The sequence below is a fragment of the Sciurus vulgaris genome, assembly GCF_902686455.1.
Source record: "Sciurus vulgaris genome assembly, chromosome: 18".
In the NCBI taxonomy this organism is placed as follows: domain Eukaryota; kingdom Metazoa; phylum Chordata; class Mammalia; order Rodentia; family Sciuridae; genus Sciurus; species Sciurus vulgaris.
The window spans coordinates 39,333,596-39,351,662 of NC_136479.1; the positions used below are offsets into that span (position 1 = coordinate 39,333,596).

At 54.6% G+C, this 18,067-nt stretch overlaps 1 protein-coding gene across 1 annotated transcript in view; it reads left to right on the top strand.

Annotated features, from left to right (window-relative positions):
* The window catches only part of GALNT17 (polypeptide N-acetylgalactosaminyltransferase 17), a 383,074-nt gene that overhangs the window by 336,161 nt on the left and 28,846 nt on the right, over positions 1-18,067 (top strand). Inside the window, exon 7 of the mRNA XM_079120206.1 lies at positions 17,086-17,271. Coding sequence (XP_078976332.1) covers positions 17,086-17,271 — 186 coding nt within the window. The remainder of the gene's footprint in view (positions 1-17,085; positions 17,272-18,067) is intronic.

Below are 18,067 nucleotides of genomic sequence, written 5' to 3' on the forward strand. Positions count from 1 at the left end.
AGCGGGAACATACCTCACGTCTGTCCCTGGACTGGGATTCACCCTCCAGTCCCCAGTTCCCAGAGCTTCAGGCTCAGACTGACTTACACCCCTGGCTTTTCTGGGTCTCCTACAGGTGACAGATGGTGGAATTTCTCAGCCTTCACGATTCCTCACAATTAAATGTATTTATTCATCAGTTCTGAAGAACCCTGACTCATACAGACATGATTTGATTTACACCCTGAAGATCTCCCTTGCTCAGTGGGGATTCAGCTGTAGAGCAGAAGCCAGGGTCCCCACAGGCAGGTTGGGAGGTAAGGAGATGCTGACGGCAGGCTTTAGGGAAGAGAACCGTTAACCAGCAAGCGGTCCAAGACTGAGGGCCTGAAGTAACTAACAGCCTTTAGAGGGGCCCAGATAGGGATCCTTTAAAAGATCTAGAGATATTTAATCTAAAAAGAGAAAGGAAAGGGCTGAGGCCACAGGCCTTCTTCACACTCCTGAAGAGTTGTCCATGCGAGGACTGCATGGCGGAAGGCCATGAAGGGCCTGTGTCCAGCCAAGCCCTCTGACCAAGGTGCGGGCTGCCTGGCCGATGGCGAGCTCCCATCTCTGCAGGACCAGCTGGCAGGGTCTGGGGGATGCTCCCCGTTTCAGCCATCTGACATTCACTCACTCAGTAATGTGGATGGGGTTCCCTCTTTGCCCCAGGTAGTTGCCCACTAGGATCCAAAGCCTGGACGAGAGTTAGTCCAGCCCTCTCAGAGGAGATGGCGGCCATTCTGGCGGACTGAGAGAATCCACGAGGGCCTCTGTCCAGGCCAAGGTAAATGGAAGGAACCATATTTTGACATCTAGCATGGATGGGTGAGTTCTGTCTCCCAGATTAAAATATGAAATCTGTGGAGCAGGGGTAAGAGCCGAGGAACAAGACTTATTAAAGTAATGGAAATAAACGCAGATGATTGGTGGATGTAGGACCTAGAAAGGGTCCATCAACGCTTTCTGCTTTGCCTTCTTCAGCAACTCTGGAGAAAAGTGATTTGTAAGACTTAATCAGCACAAGACTTGGGGTGAGGGTTTGTTGGTGCAAGAGGAAGTATCTTTTGGGGTTGCGTGTCTAGGAGCTGTTATGGAACTGTCCTTGTGGCTAGGAATAGCTGGGGCCAGAAGCTTGGTCTCCCAGTCCTCTTGCTCCTTTTCTTCTCTGGACCCTTTTCCTGGCTGCCTATGGGTGGTCTCCCTTGTCTCAATACCTTCTGCCACCCAGAGCCCAGGGCTATGAGCCAGCCAGGGCATCAGTGAGTCTGTGTGTTGGCGTGACGGTGAGGAGGGGACCTGACACTTCTGTGGACAAGGAAGACATGACCAGAGTTTAGAAAGCTTGAGGGTTGGTGGCGACTCACTCGTTCTCCAAGGCAGGGCTGGGGGAAGGCTTGCGAGGTGGATAGCGTGTGTCCCCAGGAATTCACCTTGGAAACTTTACCCCCAAAGCCATGTGTGGATGGTGTGTGGAGGTGGGCGCCTTGGGAGGTAAGTAAGCCGGATGAGGTCTTGAGGATGAGTCCCTGCGATGGCTTTGATGGCTGTGTAGGAAGAGGAGGGGGCCTGGGCGCTCCCTCTAGCTTGCTCTCTCGCTGCGCGGACCCTCCGCCATGCTGTGAAGTGGGCTCTCTCCAGATGCTGGGGCCCTGCTCTTGGACTTCCAGAGCCCTGAGCTAATCAACCTCTCTTCTTTCTAAATTGCCAAGCTTGTGATAATGTCACCACAACAGAAAATGGACAGAGCCAAGGTATTTGAAAATTTTGCTTATCGTGGATTTTTGCATTACTTTTATTTAAAGATTATGTCACAATACCATTTATCTTGATTTCTGAGCTTTGGGGGTCTCAGTGTTGTTCCCAGAGAATGGCACCAGGACGGTGATGAGCCAAACAGACCCTGCCGCTCACTCTCCTCCCCGGGGTTCGGCCGGCTCCAGGCGGGGGAGGCGCCCAGTGTGGAACATTCTGGGACAACAAGCAGGATCCACTCCATTAAATTGTAGGATGTGGTCTTCAGGTTGTGGCCTGCTCTCTCCTATGCTTTTTAAAGGAACAGACAGAGGGGACGAGTGGTGCTAAAGGCCCAGGAGGCCCTCCCGTTGGTGGTGCGCGTGGGGAGGCTCCCCCACCCGCCGCGTCGGAGCCGAGCGCTCTTACTGGGTGGCTGGGGAGGAGATGAAGGCGGCCCTCTGTTTTCCATGGCATTATTTATTTATTTAGGGGGCCTGGCGTGCTCTCTGCTAATCTTCATGTAACACGCCTCATTGCCTCCAAAGCCCCCGGGGATTCGCCTCCATTTGTGGGGTTGGATTCTTGAAGGCCTGTTTCTGGTTGCTCATTACTCACTGGCCTGGAAACACCAGAGAGAAAGTGATCATGTTAGATCAAGCCTCTCGCTCATTCTTACCAGCTAATGGCAAATCCAGGGCAAAGCTGGCGTTTATTGGTAGAGACCAAAGGAAGAGCCCATTTCTATGGTGCACGTGAAGCCATGTGCTCAGGATGCCAGGAACTGAGAGAGGCCAGCCGGGGCAAGGCTGAGAGCAGGGCAGAAGCTCGCTAGGGCCCAGCCCCTGTTCTCGGTACCGCAGGCAGCGCGGCCTCCTCTTGAAGCCCCTTCCCCAATTCCTGAGTCTGAGACTGCTAGGCCCACCCGCCCTAGTCTAGTACCTGCTCCAAGTCTTAGCATTTACCCCCAAGCCTGGTCCCCTGAACCCTGGTCCCTGAGTCCTGGTCCCCCAAGCCCTGGTCCCTGAGCCCTGGTCCCCGAGCCCTAGCTGCTCCGGACTTGCGTCCTCAGAAGCAGGCACCGGACCCCCACACCTGCTTCAGCGTGTTGCATTCTGAAAGATGCAGTGGAGCAGGGAGGAGCTTCCTGAGGGGTGTGAGGACCTGGGCAGCCTCAGGCACTGGCAGTATTCCCTGGTGCTCTCACATGACCCCTAACTTACTGCAACACCCCCAGCCCTCTTCCCTGGGTGGTGCACCCTGTGGCTTCTCTTCTAGCCTCAGTAACTGCAGCCCAGTCAGCCAGACTCAATTGTCCCTGCCCTCCAGTGCTCAGTAGCTGTCGTAAGCCAGCAGCACCGCCTCATGAAAATCTACTTTCCCCCCAAATGCTGTTTGCAGCAGGATTTATTTTTTTCCCTGGGCGGAAGCCAAGTTGCCATCCCAGCTGCCCCTGCCCCAAGGGCTATGGCCCTGGGCATCTGAAGTCTACCAGGTGGCCACATTAGGGCCACCTGCTATGAGAAAGGCCCAAGAAAAGTGGGCAGGCTGGCAGAGAGCCACCACATGGACAGCTGATGGAGACCGCTGCCCTCAACAGGAACCCAGGCTCAGGAGAGTGGCTGGAGAGGCAGGCTGGCAAGGCCCAGCACCGTGTGCCCACCGCCCGGGACAAGAGGCCCACCTCCAAGTATAGAGGGTCTTGGAGACAAATTCAAGAAGATTTTCCCTTATCCTGCAACCCATGTGTCACTGAATTTAAAGCTCTGTAAGCCAGGAATAAAAGGTATTCAAAAGGGATTTGAGAAGTTTAGGAGATGGGAAGATCACAGATATAATTAGAAAGATAAGGATTATTTCCCCTATGTTTTGGGGACTAGTTTATGGAGGATAATGAGGCTGCATGAATTCAGCGTTGCTTTCCACATTCTGCTGCTCATTAGCTATGCACCAAAAGTTAGCCAACTTTTCAGAGTTTCTGATTTTTCATTTACAAATGAAAATTATGGAACTAACCTTACAGAATCTAATTGTGAGAATTAAATGAAATCACATGTAAAGTACCCAGTTCAGGACCTTGCACCTTGTAGATGCTGAAAATAGTAGCTATCAATGTCGCTGTCATTATTTTTAAGTTGATTGTAATGGCCGTGGTAATGGAGGGTGTCCTTAATGTCACTCATCATCAGGGTAGGCCACAGGAAGTCACTTGATATTCAGAGACCAGACTCCCACGAGAATCCGGACTCCAGTGCTTAATGTTTTGGTATTCAGCTAATGCTGGTGGGGTCTAGGCATCATCTGTGCTGGGACTCTGATGAGGAGTAAGACAAGTGGCCTGCCAGCTCTCGCCAACCTGTCCACAAGATAGGGCAGAAGAGCATGAACGGCTGGCAGCATGGAGAGACTGTGGCTGGAGAAGCAAAGGGTGTGTCTGTGGGGCTGGCGGCTGCAGTGTTGGGCTGGGAGCTTCTAGAGAAGGTAGATTGAGGGGGACCTGACAGATGGTTAGGAGCCATGGAGAATGGGAAGAGTGGCACGCAGCTGGAACTGAGGTGGCAGGACCCTGGACCAGACAGGACTGTTCTCAGGTGACTTCATGACTTGAACAAAGGTGGAGGTGGCCAGAGCAGATCGGCAGAGCCTGGTCTTTGGGGTCTCATGGATGGACGTTAGATCTTCTCCTTAGGGCAAGATGGCGCCACTCATAAGCTGAAGAGGTGCAGTGCTGTGGGCAGACTCAGCCTGGAGCAGGTGATCCAGCAGTCCCTCCACCGGGGAGACATTCCAGGGAAGTGAAATCAGCACACCAAGGACACTGCTCCCCAGAGCGGTCAACTCAGAATCCACTGACGGGTGGGTGGATAAAGAAAATGTGGTGCATGTTCACTGCATCATCCAGCCAAAAAGAAGGATGAAATGTAACACTTGCAGCAACATAGGTGGAACTGGAGGACGTTGTGTTAAGTGTACAGGCACAGAAGACAAGTATTGCATGTTCCACAGATGTTCTCAGAACATCTGGAGAAGCTGAGAAAACAATCTCTCAGAAATAGAGTTGAGGCTGGGAGGAATGGGTAGAGGGGAACAGAGGGATTGGGTAACAGGTCCCAGATACAGTTAGAGAGGAGGAGCAAGTTCTGGTGTTCTATAGCAGACTGTTCCCAGGATGTAGAAATGACATTTGAAGAAATGGAAATGCTAATCACCCTAATTTGATCATTATACATTAGATACATGTACCAAATTATCAGAGTGTATCCAAAAATACAAACATTGTCGATGAACACAGCTCATCACGGGGAGAGGGACATGGTGGGGAAGGAGGGAGACCAGTTAGGAATTTGTCACAGTCCTTCAAGGAAGATGGTGGGTCAGGGAAGTGGCAGTGGGATAGAAATCAGCAAATGCTCCCAGAAGCTCTTTTGGAGGGAAGGATCCCTGGACCTTGGTGGTACATTGGATTTGATATTAATGGAGAACCAAGCCACCCAGGTTTCTTTTCCAGGCAGCCGAGTGGGCTTCCTAGTGTTCCTCACTGAAATGGGATCAGCACATTTGTATGGTCTCAGAGATCTGCAGCACAGCCAGGTCAGGGGCAAGGAGACTGTTGGATTTCAGGGCTGAAGCCCAGCAGAGAAATACGCATGGAGATTGGGAGTCGCTCATACCCAGAAGACACTGAGAGATGTGTGTGGGCCTTGGACAGCGCCCCAAGGAACCCCAACATGGGAAGTTCAGACCCAGCCCTCAAGGACAGGAACCACCAGCATGGCTGAGAGAAAACCAGGGAGCTGAGGGTCCAAGAGCCCAGTGGTTTCTTATCACCTCCTCTTCTCCTCCTGAACCTTCAGTGACTCCACAAGTCCCTTGGAGGGGAAACTGGTGTCCTTTCAGTGCCCCAAAGGCCATCCGGGAACTGACCGCGCTTCCTGTTCCTCAGCCCCACCGGCCTCCCCACTCTTCCCTGAGCCCCAGGCAGGCTCCACCACAGGTCCTTGGCTGTGGCTCCTGCCAGTGCCTGAAGGGACCCCCAACAGAGAGGGCTCACTCCTCCCCTGTCAAGCCCAGCACTGCAGAGTGTTCTGGTTCCTCTGCTGCTTCCTGTCTCCTTCCAGCTGATATAATCTACTTTCTTACCGCGTGCATTATTCATTAGGCATCTCTGTTGCTACAATGTCAGCTCCGCAGGGCCAGCATCTGTCCCTTTTCCCCACTGGTGTAGCTACGTGTCCGGAAGAGTGCTTGCTGGCTGTGCCCTGCAGGTGCACGCAGGGGTAGGTGATGGCCAGCGGGGCAGAGAGTTGAAGGCAGGCCAGGGCCCCCGTGCCCCTGGGCTTGACAACAGAGCCATTGGTGATCCAGGTGTGGCAGTTTCCGGAGAGCTAACTGAGGTCAGATCGCAGGGTGCCGAGGCCGAGGCGGGGAACAGCACGGAGACCAGCTGGCTGCCCTCAGGAGTCTCCCTGGGTGGCCCTGAGCCTGCATCTGCTTTGCGTGGTTTTGAAGGGGAAGAAGCCAGCGCTTATTTACCACAGGTAGACAAGGTCTCGGGTTAGGGAGAGACAGAAGCTGAGAGAGAAAATGTGCAGAAGAATCAAGAGGAGAGAGAGGACGGGAGGGCCGGGCGCCCAGGGCCCGTGCAGCAGGGGCAGCCTGCCAGCTGGTGGGGTGGAGGCTCAGAGGCTGCCTGCTGGCTGCGGCTGGCTCCTGCACACGGAGGGCCAGGTCACCAGCGGAGGAGGAGACCCTGGACAGGGAAGGCTGATGTTGCTGCAGTGAAGACCCGGGCGGGGCTTCCCAGGAGGCTGGAAAGGCTGGGCCTCTAGGACCTCTGTGCAGGCGGGCCTCGCCCAGGCCGAGCCGTGCCCCGCCCCTCCAGGCGCCCCCTGGAGCCGAGAGCCACCTTCCCAGTGGGAGCCTTGGTGCTTCTGTGCCTTTTCTCCGGTTGTGATTGGTGCTTTGGGTGTCCGCGCAGACGGGGCAGGTGGTCGGTCCAACCCAAGGTCGTGCTTGTGTCACGAGGCTGCGAGGGAAGGCCCGGGGTGCAGGCTGAGATCCTGAGGAGAGAATACCCCAGGGAGCTGGCGGACTAAGCTGGGAGGGGAGAGGGGAGCTCGCCAACACAGAGGGGTGGGCACACAGCCAGGCTTGAGCCCAGCCCAGCAGCTACCTTGACGGGTAACATCCAGAAAGGTGCTTGAACTCTCTGCCTCAGTCTTTTCATCCGTAAAATGGGAAGCTCAGTAGTACATAAACACACTGCTACTAGAAGATGGAGTCAATAATAAGTGTAAAGTGCTTAAAGGGTATTTCGGTGCTAGTTCTTGTTACTTTGTTACTGTTTTACTACTGCGGCCATCCAGTGGCCCAAGGGCCTCCCTCTGAGAGGGTTTAGTGTAAGTCAATAAAAGAAAGAGAAGAAAAGGAGCCTGAGATCAGAGTGGTACAATTCCGAATAGGGCCAGGGGTAACCATGGAAACAGGGATACTCCGCCCACAACCTGCAATCTCTCAGCACTGGCTGGGCTTCAGGTTCACTGTCTCTGTGCACAGCCAGCGTTTTAGACCAGACCTGGTGAGACTGGAACAGATACCAGTCGATGTGGGAGTTGAAAGGAGGTGGCCCTGCCTTAGAGGGCCAGAAAGGGCTGGAGGTCCCTGGGCCACGGGAGGCAGGCGGGTTTGGGTGGGAGAGAGCAGTCATGAGTGAGCACGGAGCTGGCCATCCCCAAGGGTAGAAGGAGCAGAAGCGGAGTGCAGGTCGGATGGACCCAGGGAGCTGGACCCCTCTGAGTTGGGTTCTGCACACAGATCCGTGGCACTGTGTTGGGGAGCAGTGTTGTTGTAAGTGGAGAAAAATGGGGAGACTTGAATGGCCTGGGCAGGTCACCGCAACCCTCCTGAAGATGAAGCCAGCCCCTGGGCTGCACCCTCCTCTCCTCCCCAGGGCACACAGCTGGGAGAACGGGAACCCTCCCCTGAGACTCCACCTCCTCCTCCTGGAGATCTGGCCTCTGCCCACCCTTGTCCCAGAGGTGACAGCTGTCCACACCCTCCAGGGCTGCTGCCTGTGTTCTGCCTCGGGTGGCACCGATGCTGGGCAGCTGCCCAAGGCGGCCATGGGGCAGGGGAAGCTGACCTCCCCCTTCTCTGCCAGGGGTGAGCCATCATGTGCAGATTGGGAAACAGCCACCCACCTAGACCGCGGTGGAAAGCAGCATGCGGGAAGGTGTGAGGCTGTTCCCGCGAGCACGCAGGAAACCCCGTTGCCCAGCGCGTGCTACGGCGCTCCTGCTCCCGACGGGGCTCAGTTACGCGTGTCCGTGGGAACCGTGGCAACCTCATCAGAGGGGCCCAGTTCCAACCCAGCCAGGAGGTCGGGAGGCTGACGGGTCACGGGAAGACGCAGCCTCTCTCTCCGTGAATCTCTCTGGCACCATTTGCTCTGAATAAGGATGGTTACTTCTTACCATGCCATTCAGAAAATCAGGATGAACACAGAGCACGCAGGAGTGGGGGTCAGCACGCCCGCAGCACTGCCCGTGAGACCTGCAGGGGTGGCTTCTGGTGGCTGCTCTGCTGTAGGTGGTCCTGTTTTTAAATCCATCGTTGAACACAGACCCTTTGAGAGGAAGAAAGACACCAAATATCCACGCAGACTTCTCGTGGCTAATGAAAATCCAGCACCTCTGTGGCGTGATTTTCCCTCGAACAAAACCTTGTGTGTGGAGAGATGAAAAGAAAATCTCTGGAAACCTGCCTTCGAGTTGTTTGAGATGATCGCGGGTCACAGCCGAGCCAGGAGTCCCTGCCTGGAGCTACGCGTCTCCAGAGTCATTGTGCAGGGTCTGTGAGCTTGGCACATGGAGTGCTCCTCCTTGTTCCCCAGTCCCCCACTGGGGGCAGTGTTTGCTTCTGTTAGGATCATCGGCGGTGGATCTCTGTCCTGCGGGCACTGCAGTCCCCAGTAGTAACCACAGACACGTTCCCATCAGTCTAGTTCTGCAGCTGTCTTGAAATACCACCTATCTGCTCTGGCTTGGGTCTTGGGTGGCCCCCAAAGGTCCCCAGCATGGTGCTGCAGGGAGGAGGTAGAAGCTGTCCAAGATGGGGCCTGGTGGGAGGTCTTGGGTCCTTCACTGGGGCTGTGCCCTTGTGACTGGGACCCCAGTCTCTTCTTCTCTCTTGTTCCCTGGCCGTGAAGTGAATGGTTTTGCTCTGTCAGATGATCCTGCCATCCTAGGTTGTCAACCGACCATGGACTCAATTCTCTGACACTTTGAGCCAAGGGAAGCCTCTTCTCTATGTAAGCCGATTGTCCCAAAAAGTTCACTAATGCACACTGCTCCTGACTACTTTGGAATTTATGAAAGTCAGGAAACCCAGACTAGATCCCATTGTTCACTGTGTCAAGGAGGCACACATGTGTTTTTTAATCCGATTGCCGCATTTCAACATACTTGGTGTTCTTGTAATTCTTCGTTTAGCTTTCTTCAGTGTTTATAAATGTTATTCTGAGGACAGATCCCTAGACTTCACCAGACATCTCTGGATTCAGGTAAAGGGATGCTTGTGTTGAATCAGTGCAGATTCCCAGTCCCCTGTCCCCAGACCTGCTAGGTCAGAACCAACCACAGCAAATGGACCTGAACAGACGCGTCTTCAGAAGCTCCACGGGAAGTTGGGATGTGGCTGCCCAGGCCAGATTCTGTCCTTTGGGAACGTCATGGTTCAGATCATTCGTATCCCAATACCCAGCATCTTCAGAATGTGGGACTTGGTGGCCCTGCTGAAATCTCTGTCATTTAAAGAAGGTTCTTCTTCTGCTCTGGCGGAGATGCTGGGAAGAACACAGGTTAAACAGACCCGGCTCTGAATTTGGGCACAGCGCTTAATGAACGTGTGTCTTGGGTCCGCTCCTTAGCCAGGCTGAGAAGCTTCCTCTTCTGTCACTTGCAGATTACAGAAGGGCCCACCTTATGGGCTTTGTCTCGTCCATTTGGGCCACTGTAACAAAGCACCATAAACCGAGTGGCTTATAAATAGAAGCTTATTTCTGATAATCCCGGAGGCTGGGAAGCCTAAGATGAAGACAGGCTGTGTCTGCTGAGGGTCACTCTGGCTCATGGACGGCCCCACGTCAGTGTCCTCGTGGGGTGGAAGGGGCAAGGAGTGTCTCATTCCAGGGCACGAACACCACTCAGGAGGCCTCAGGCCAGAAGCACCCACCTCCTGCGTCCTTCTCCTGGAGGGCCAGGATTCCTGGGTGGACGTCGAGGAGGCCAAGGTCGTGCAGGCTTTTGCAGCAAGGATGGCATGAAATCGAAAGCACAAAGCACTTTGCAAGAGCGCCGCACACCCTGAGCGCTCAGGCCTGGCCGCTCTCCTGGAGGATGACTGTGACCCTCTGGCCGTCAGAGGCCTGCCGGAGCTTCCAGGTTGGTGAGGGCACATGCTGATGACCCCGGAGCCCACACTGGGCTTAGTCCAGTGCCCCGCCCCTGTGGGAGTCCTGGGGCACCCTAGAGGCCCCAGCTGACGAGCTGATCCCATGTCCCCATATCGGCCATGCCCTCCGCCAGGGGACATGAGGCAGGGGCGAGGCTGCCTGCTGGTGCCCCTTCCAGGCCCCCTCTGTGCAGCCCAGGCCTCCTGCCTGCTCTTGAGCAGGTCCTTTTGCCAAAGCAGTTCCTTCTGTCTGTGGCCAGAGGCCATGCTCCTCCAGATGGGAGGCTGTAGATACCTGTCGACTCGCAAGGTTAGAGCCGCTTTGTGTCCGGGGAACAATGGTTCTTGTGTAACTCCCAGCCGTCCTCCTCCCTCCAGGCCCGATCCCACCCTTTCCTGATGACTGAACATCCCTCCCCTGTCCCCTAGCTCTCTGCCTGGCCAGCGCTGCTAACTTTTTCCCCTGCCTAATGGAAAGCTCTCCTTTCTCCCCGCCTCTCCTCTGCTGCTGCCAGTCTGCTCCCCACCCTTCAGCCAGAGTGACTTCTTCAAACCCACATCCTTCAGCGTCTTCTCCTTTAGATCAGAGGCCGACTTCCTGCCCTGGCCCGCAGGCCCTGCTCTGGCCTGGACCGTGACCCCCTCCAGCTTCGATGTGCACCCTCTCTCCCGTCCTACTCTGAGTCGCTTTCTACGCTCCAGCCCCATGACCTTTCCTGGATCCCCAATTACATCATCTCTCCGTTGCTCCGTAAGCCCAGACGCAGTGGCCTAAGTAACTGATTTGCTCACAATTCTGAAGTTAGCCGTTTGGGCAGGGTCGGCTGGGTAGCTTGTCTGCTCTGGGGGGCATTGACAGGGCTCACTAATCATGGGAAATGACTGGACGTGGCCGCGAGGGAGGAGAACAGCTAAGAACTCCTAAGGTTCTCGCCGTGTAGCTGGGTCCACTACCACATGGGCAGCCGGTCAGGGGGCTGACTGGAGGCCCGACCCCAGGTGACCTCGCCCACATGCCCTGTGCTCAGCCAGGTGACTGGTGTGGCTGGGGCTTCTTCACTGACCCTCGGTTTCCTCACAGCAGTGTGGGCTCAGGATTCCAGGAGGCAGGAAGTGGAAGTGGCCAAGCCTCCTCAGGCCCAGCCTTGGGCAGTGTGAGATGTCTGCTGTATTCTGTGAATACCGCAGGTTGGTAAGACTGGCCCAGAATCCAGGGGAGGACAAGTGGACACAAGTGTTCTATAAGAGGAGCAAAAATCCCCTTGCAAAGGAGCATGGGGAGGTGGCTGCTGCCATCTTGGATCTGACCTGCTGCCCCATGCATGGGTCCTGGCCAGCTCTTCTGTGCATGGGGCGCTGGCCCCCTCCCTCTGCCCAGCCCAGCCCAACCCTTCAGACTGCACCCCGGGGCCCCTTTGGTAGTGAAGCTTCTCCTGTCAAGCGCTGGGTTTTCTCAGGGTGTGCGGCCTCCGTCCTGAAGCCAGCTCCATCTTGCCATGTGTATCTCTGCTGGCAGTCATAGACTAATGGGCGTACCCTGCCTCGCCCTCAACTCCACCAGAGCTGCAGTTCTGTCTAATGACACTCCCCATTCCAGCCCCCATGCAGGAGTGTGGCACGGACCCCTGCCTGCAGCCTGCCCACGCGGGGACTTAAGACAGGGCCTCCCCACACCAAGTGGGGCCACTTAGCTGCACCCCAGACCCCCAAGGGATAACGCCTTGATGAACAAGCACGTGGGCGAGCACTGTTTCTAAGCCTCTGCACGCCTGGTGGCTCACTGCCCTCTACGCAGGCCACCCCACCTTCCCAGCAGGGGTGGTCCCAGAGCCTAGGGTGGGCTCTTTCTGCCTCTTCTAGCCCTCCTGGAGGCCGGAGCCCTGTTCCCTGGAGGGGCCCAGCCTGGAGTGACTTTTCAGGGCGGCAGCTCCTCTGCTCCTCCTCTTTGGCATCAGAGCTGTGCAGATCAGGGTTCTACCCCCACTTTGCTGCCTTTTCCTTCAGTGTCTCCTTCCGGTCTCTCCTGGAACTCGCCATCGTGCCTGATGAGCTCCCACCTGGAGAGCAGATCCTGGGACCCGTCCTGGGGAGCCGCTGCACTTGGGATGCTAGCGGCTGGTTCTCGTGTCTGGCAGGAGACACCCCCATTGCCAGAGCTCCGTGATGCCTTCAGAGTTCTCGCGGGTAGGACCCGGGTCCTTCCTGGAACACCCCTCCACCGTGGCCTTGGCTGACCCAGGGGTTTGTTGCTAAGGCTGAAAAGGCATTCAGTCTACTTTGTGAACTTCTCTTCCGCTGTCTTGATTAACATGTGTCCCTTGCTAGATGGCCGGCTTTGTGAGAGCCGCAGTCTTGGCTAATGACACTCCACTTCAATCCCCTGCACTGGAGAGTAGAATGCTTTTTTTTTTTTCCCCTGGAACTGGGGATCAAACTCAGGGCTTCGTGCATGCCAGGCACTTGCTGCACGTGGGCTAATCCCCAGCCCGAGAATGGATAACTCTGATGAATAAATAAGGTAGTGAATACCCGTTTCTAGAGTCGCCAGACTTCCTGATGGCTGGTTGCCCTTTATGCATGGCCAGCCTGTGACCACCCACAGCCCACCCAGAGCAGAGGCCCCCGGCTTGAGAGTCACTTGGCTCACGGGTTCCTTCTGCACCCCTTCAACCCCTTGCTGCCCTGTGGCTTTCTGCCGCAGGCAGCTTTGGCCTCCCAGCTGACAGTGTCACTGGTGCTGCTGAGGATCCACTGAGTTCCCCGGGAACTGTGCACACACAGCCCCAGCACCCCAGGACCCTCGTCCCTCCCCTTGTCATTCTGGTCACGGTGCAGGGACGACGCACCTGCCTGCTGCAGAGTGAGGAACACGGCGTGGCCACAGGTCCGCTCTCCCTGGCTAGGCCGGGTCAGCGCCCTCAATGCCCACCAGAATGGAAGCTCACTGCTGAGTGTGTAGGTGGAATCCGGGTGCCGCCTCCCATGCCCGGTTAGTCACCTTCTTGTCACTGTCACCAGAAGTCCCAAGCAGAACAACTTAGAGGAGGTAAAGTTCATTTTGGCTCATGGCTTCAGAGGGTCTGTCCATGGTCAGCAGACTCCATAGCTCTGGGCCTGATGAGGAAGAGAATCACGGCAGAAGGCAGTGGGACGAAAACCAAATCACAACGTTCAGGAAAGTGGGACCATGAGGTGCCAGACAAAACGTCACCCCAAAGGCACAGCCCCAGTGGCCTGCTTTCCCTGCTACACCCCACCGGCCTGAGCTTCCGCCCAGTTAATCCACTTAAGTGAATTAATCCTCTGATGGGGCTACGACTCTCGTAATCTCATCATCCCTCCCCTGAGCACTGCGTGTGGGTTTGATGAGGGCCAGGTCAGGGTTGGGGCTCGGGGTCTGGAGCAGGGGGGGCACAGTGGAAATGGACACGGGCAGGACGGGCAGAGGCGGCTCCCAGCTCCGCTCCAGGACCGAGGCCTCCTGAGGGCCTCTCTGCCTCCTGCATGCCCTCCGTCTTCACCGGCTTCCTTCTCCCTTCCCGTCCTTCTTTCACCTTTTCTTCTTAGTTGAGCTTTGGTCTGCCTCTTCCCTGGCCCTCCAGAGGCACTGGCGATTTTGGTGCCCACTGAGGTCATTTTCTGTCCCACCCAAGGTGGCTGCTGCCACTTCCCACATTCAGGACACTGGATGCTCGGAGTCTGTGGAGATGCTGGGCTGGGGCTGTGGACCTGGCGGGGCAGCAGGACAAGGACGGGATGTCCTGCAGGCAGTGGCGATTCACAGGCATCCGGGCCAGCGGCACTGACCCCGCCACTCACTCCAGGATGCTGGCATCACAACAGAGGATGTGGCTTCCTAGCACCACGCGGGGTGAGAGCCCCTGGCCCTCCTGGGCCGGGCCAGAAGAGCAGAGCAGCTGAGGTGGTGCCCCAGGTGTGACAGGTAGCCCAGGACAGGAAGCCAATGCCCTGCCACCAGGATGGACTTGTAGGGCCACCTCCCCTTCCTGGCTTGTCACCTCCCTCCTCTGGCTCAGCATCTGACACAGGCCTTGGCCTCCTACTTCTCAGCCCTTCCCAAAGGCCTGGCCACACCCTGGGCTCTGGGACAACCCTGACCTCCAGCTGGGTGCTATGGAGGACTTGGCGCTGGGTCCACCAGGCTGGGGGCTCTTTTATCAAGATAGTCTCAGCTTTTTTAAAAAAAAAAATTAATTTTACTTGTTCTAATTAGTTGCACATGACAGCAGATTGCATTTATACATTTTGATAGATCGTGCATAAAGGGAGTGTAATGTCTCATTTTTCTGATTGTACATGTTGCAGGATCATATTGGTCATGCAGTCACACAGGCACATGGGGTGATAATGTCTGTTTCACTCTACTGTCCTTCCTACCCCGCACCCTCCCCTCCCTTCACTCCCCTCTACCTAATATACAGTAACTTGTGAGCCTGTGTCTCCAACCCCTGCGCAGTGACCAGTCCTCACAGAGCTCTGCATTGCCTCCGTCTGTCCACTGGAGCCCCCAGTTGGAAATTCACCCCATGATCTTTAACTCCAGTCTCTGTAGATCATTCTGTTTTTACAAGAGCCTTGTGGAGATATTCACACACAGGCAATTCACACATTGAAAGTACACGCTTGAATGACTGTAGTGTCTTCACAGAGCGGTGTGACCCCCACAACAGTCAGTGTTAGGACATTTCATCACCCTATAAAGCTTCCCCATGCCCACTGGCCATCGCCCCATCTCCCTGACCCCACACTCAGCCCTGGGTGATCGTCTGTCTGCTTTCTGTCTTTGCGGGCTCTCCTATCCTGGACTTCTCAGGTAAATGGAATCACATGGTGTGTGGTCTTCTGTGACCATCTTCTTCCACTGCTTTCCAGATCATCCACGTTACAGCACGGGTCAGCATTTCATTTTAGTGCCCAATCATGTTCCTGGGTAGGGATATGCCACATTTTATTTATCCACCCACCAGGCGTTGGGCATTTGCCTGATCCTTGGTCATAAGAATCTATCCTTCTCTTTTCTTCTTAAAGTTTTACAGTGGTAGCTCTTACACTTCTTTGATCCATTTCGATGTGTGATACGAGGTAGGCATCCGGATTCATTCTCCCCCATGTTGTCCCAGCTCACTTCTTGAGAAAGCTCTTCTTTCTCCCCGAGTTATCTTAGCACCTTTGCCAATTGACCATGCACGTGAGTCTTTCTGAACTCTCCTCTCTATTCCATTAGTCCATATGCCTTTTCTTATGCCAGTACCATGCTGTCTTGATGGTGGGAGCTTTGTATTAAGTTTTGAAATTGGAAAGTGAAGTTCCTTTCAGGAACTTTGTTCCTTTCAGGATCTTGAAACCTATCTCCAATCCCTCATATTTCCATATGAATTTTAGGATCAACTCGTTTGTTTCTGCAGAGAACCCAGCTGAGAGATTAACAGGGATTGTGTTGAATCCTTAGGTCAGTTTGGGAACCTTAACAACATCAAGCCTTTCGTCCATGAACAGGGGATATCTTTGTGTTCCTTCTCTGAGTCCTTCAAAAGGCCTGGGAATCCTGGTCTCTGTGTATCGCTCATCCTTGAGATTCAGCCACTTGTTTTACCAGAGACATGATTCTCACCTGTACTCCCTGCGGGCCTCTTGCCACATTGTGCCTCGCTGGATTGACATCTTTCATTGCTAGCAACTGCCCAAACACGTGGGGTACCTGGTTGTCGGATCCCAGAGGAATGCCTCTGGACCAGGCCCGCTCTAAAACCCTTTAATCCATATTCTCCTCCCTGAAGAAGCAGCACAGGGAGGATCTTATTCATGGAAATGTTCCCATGCTCAGCACTTCACTGCAGGGTAAAGGTGTTAAATAGAAACAGGAGATCACACACACACAGACACACGAATTTTGCCACCTCAGCAAGGGCTGAGGGTAAGTGTGTGAACTCTTATGCATGTGCTGGTATCTTTGATGTGGGTGATTCCAGGAGACTCATGGTAAATAACCTAAACAACCCCACCTGAGACAGCACACATTATGCCAACATAAGCCAGTTCACCAGCAAACCATCACCTACACAGCAGGACAGTCTCTGGGTCCCTGAAACCTATCTGTGTCTTCTTCCCCTTTTCTCTACTGGTAGCCAGAAACTCATTTTCAAAAACTAGCCCTGCTTGTTGACCAAAAATGCTCAGTTGTTCCTGCCTGGGCCACAGGAGGGGCCTGGGGAAAGTCCTTTCCTATTGGGAACAGGGTCCTTTGAGCCCGATGCCTACCATACCCATGCAGAGAATGATAAATCCTTCTTCACTGGGCTTTTGAACCCCTCAAAAACAGCCTTTCATCCTTCCATCTGAATAATCCAGCAATAGCAATGGTCTCCTGCTTGTGATGGCATGGGAGTAGATGTTTCCAGAAGGCTTGGCATCCTTACCCTTAGGACTCCAAAACAGCATATTAACAGTACAATGCACACACCTTGTGTTGATATGAATAAAGAGGGTCTGTTTTTTAATTTGAATTTTCTTTTCTGGGTTGACAGGGCACAACTTCATCCAGATGGGAAAGAAATCCTTTGTGGATGCCAATTGTGCACTATTGAAAACTTAAAAAAAAAATCTTAGGCTTATGGTGCTGTATTATCCAGAGCTGGGCTTTATATCCTGAACTACTGTGCCTGCAGGAATTCTCCCAAACTTTCTTTGCTGTGTGTTTTAGTCAGGTTAGGTAAAGCTATGCTGCAATAACAAACCAATCTTGAACTCTCAGTATTTCTCACTCATACTAAATTGCTGAACCATTGATTTGGGGACTGAGAGAAGGGCAGAGGCCTCTGGGAATTTCTGCCTCAGGCTAATGAAGTGTTTTAACTTCAGGTATGGCTCTGCGGGGGCAGCATGGAAGTCCTGCCTTGCTCACGGGTGGCCCACATTGAGCGGAAGAAGAAGCCGTACAACAGCAACATTGGCTTCTACACCAAGAGGAACGCTCTCCGGGTTGCCGAGGTCTGGATGGATGATTACAAGTCTCATGTGTACATAGCGTGGAACCTGCCACTGGAGGTAGGACCCGGCTGCCCTCCCCACCACCCGGGACAGTGAGCCTTGCTGTTTGCAGGTCACAGATTCCTTTAGCAAGCCAGTGTTCCTCACTAGAAAGAGGCTCACACTTGGAAAATTGTGAATATGTTTTGGAAGGATCGCAGATGTCTGAGTTTCAGATCCCCTGCTTTACCTGGGGACAGACTCGACAAAAATAAGTCCACTTACAAAGATCAGAGGGCCTTAGGTGTTAATCCCATCTGGCTGCATCCATCTAGTGGCCCTGCTCCTGACCACACATCGTGTCCAGAGGGCTCTTGCCCAGATCCTTGGCACCGCACCTCATCTGTCCTCTCCGCTCTCCCATGGAGCGCCAGCTGCTCTGGCCCATGCCCTGTGCCAGCCAACCCAGTGTCTCATCCCTCCTCTCCACATTCTGCTCAGAGTCTGGACTGGGAGGTGCCCAGGTTACCACAGCCCCACAGGAGGCTCCCGCGGAGGCTGTGATCCCGTGTGGCTTGAATCCCAGATCAGTCACTTTGGGGTTATAGGAGCCTGACCAAGTCCACTCAGCCCCTCTGCACCTCCATTTCCCCCACGCTGAAGCGGGGACGATACCACGCCTCTTCCCAGGGCCATCCTGGGAGCTAAGAGCACCGGTTCAAGGGAGATGCTCAGAGCAGGATGCCTGGCCTAGAGCACGGCAGGGTGGCCTTGCTCCCTCAGCCCACCCAGGTTTATCTCCTCAGCCAGAACATCTGGTAGGGTCTGAACCAGGCTCTGGGAGGTTGACTGCAGTGGCTCCCAGCTAGGAGTC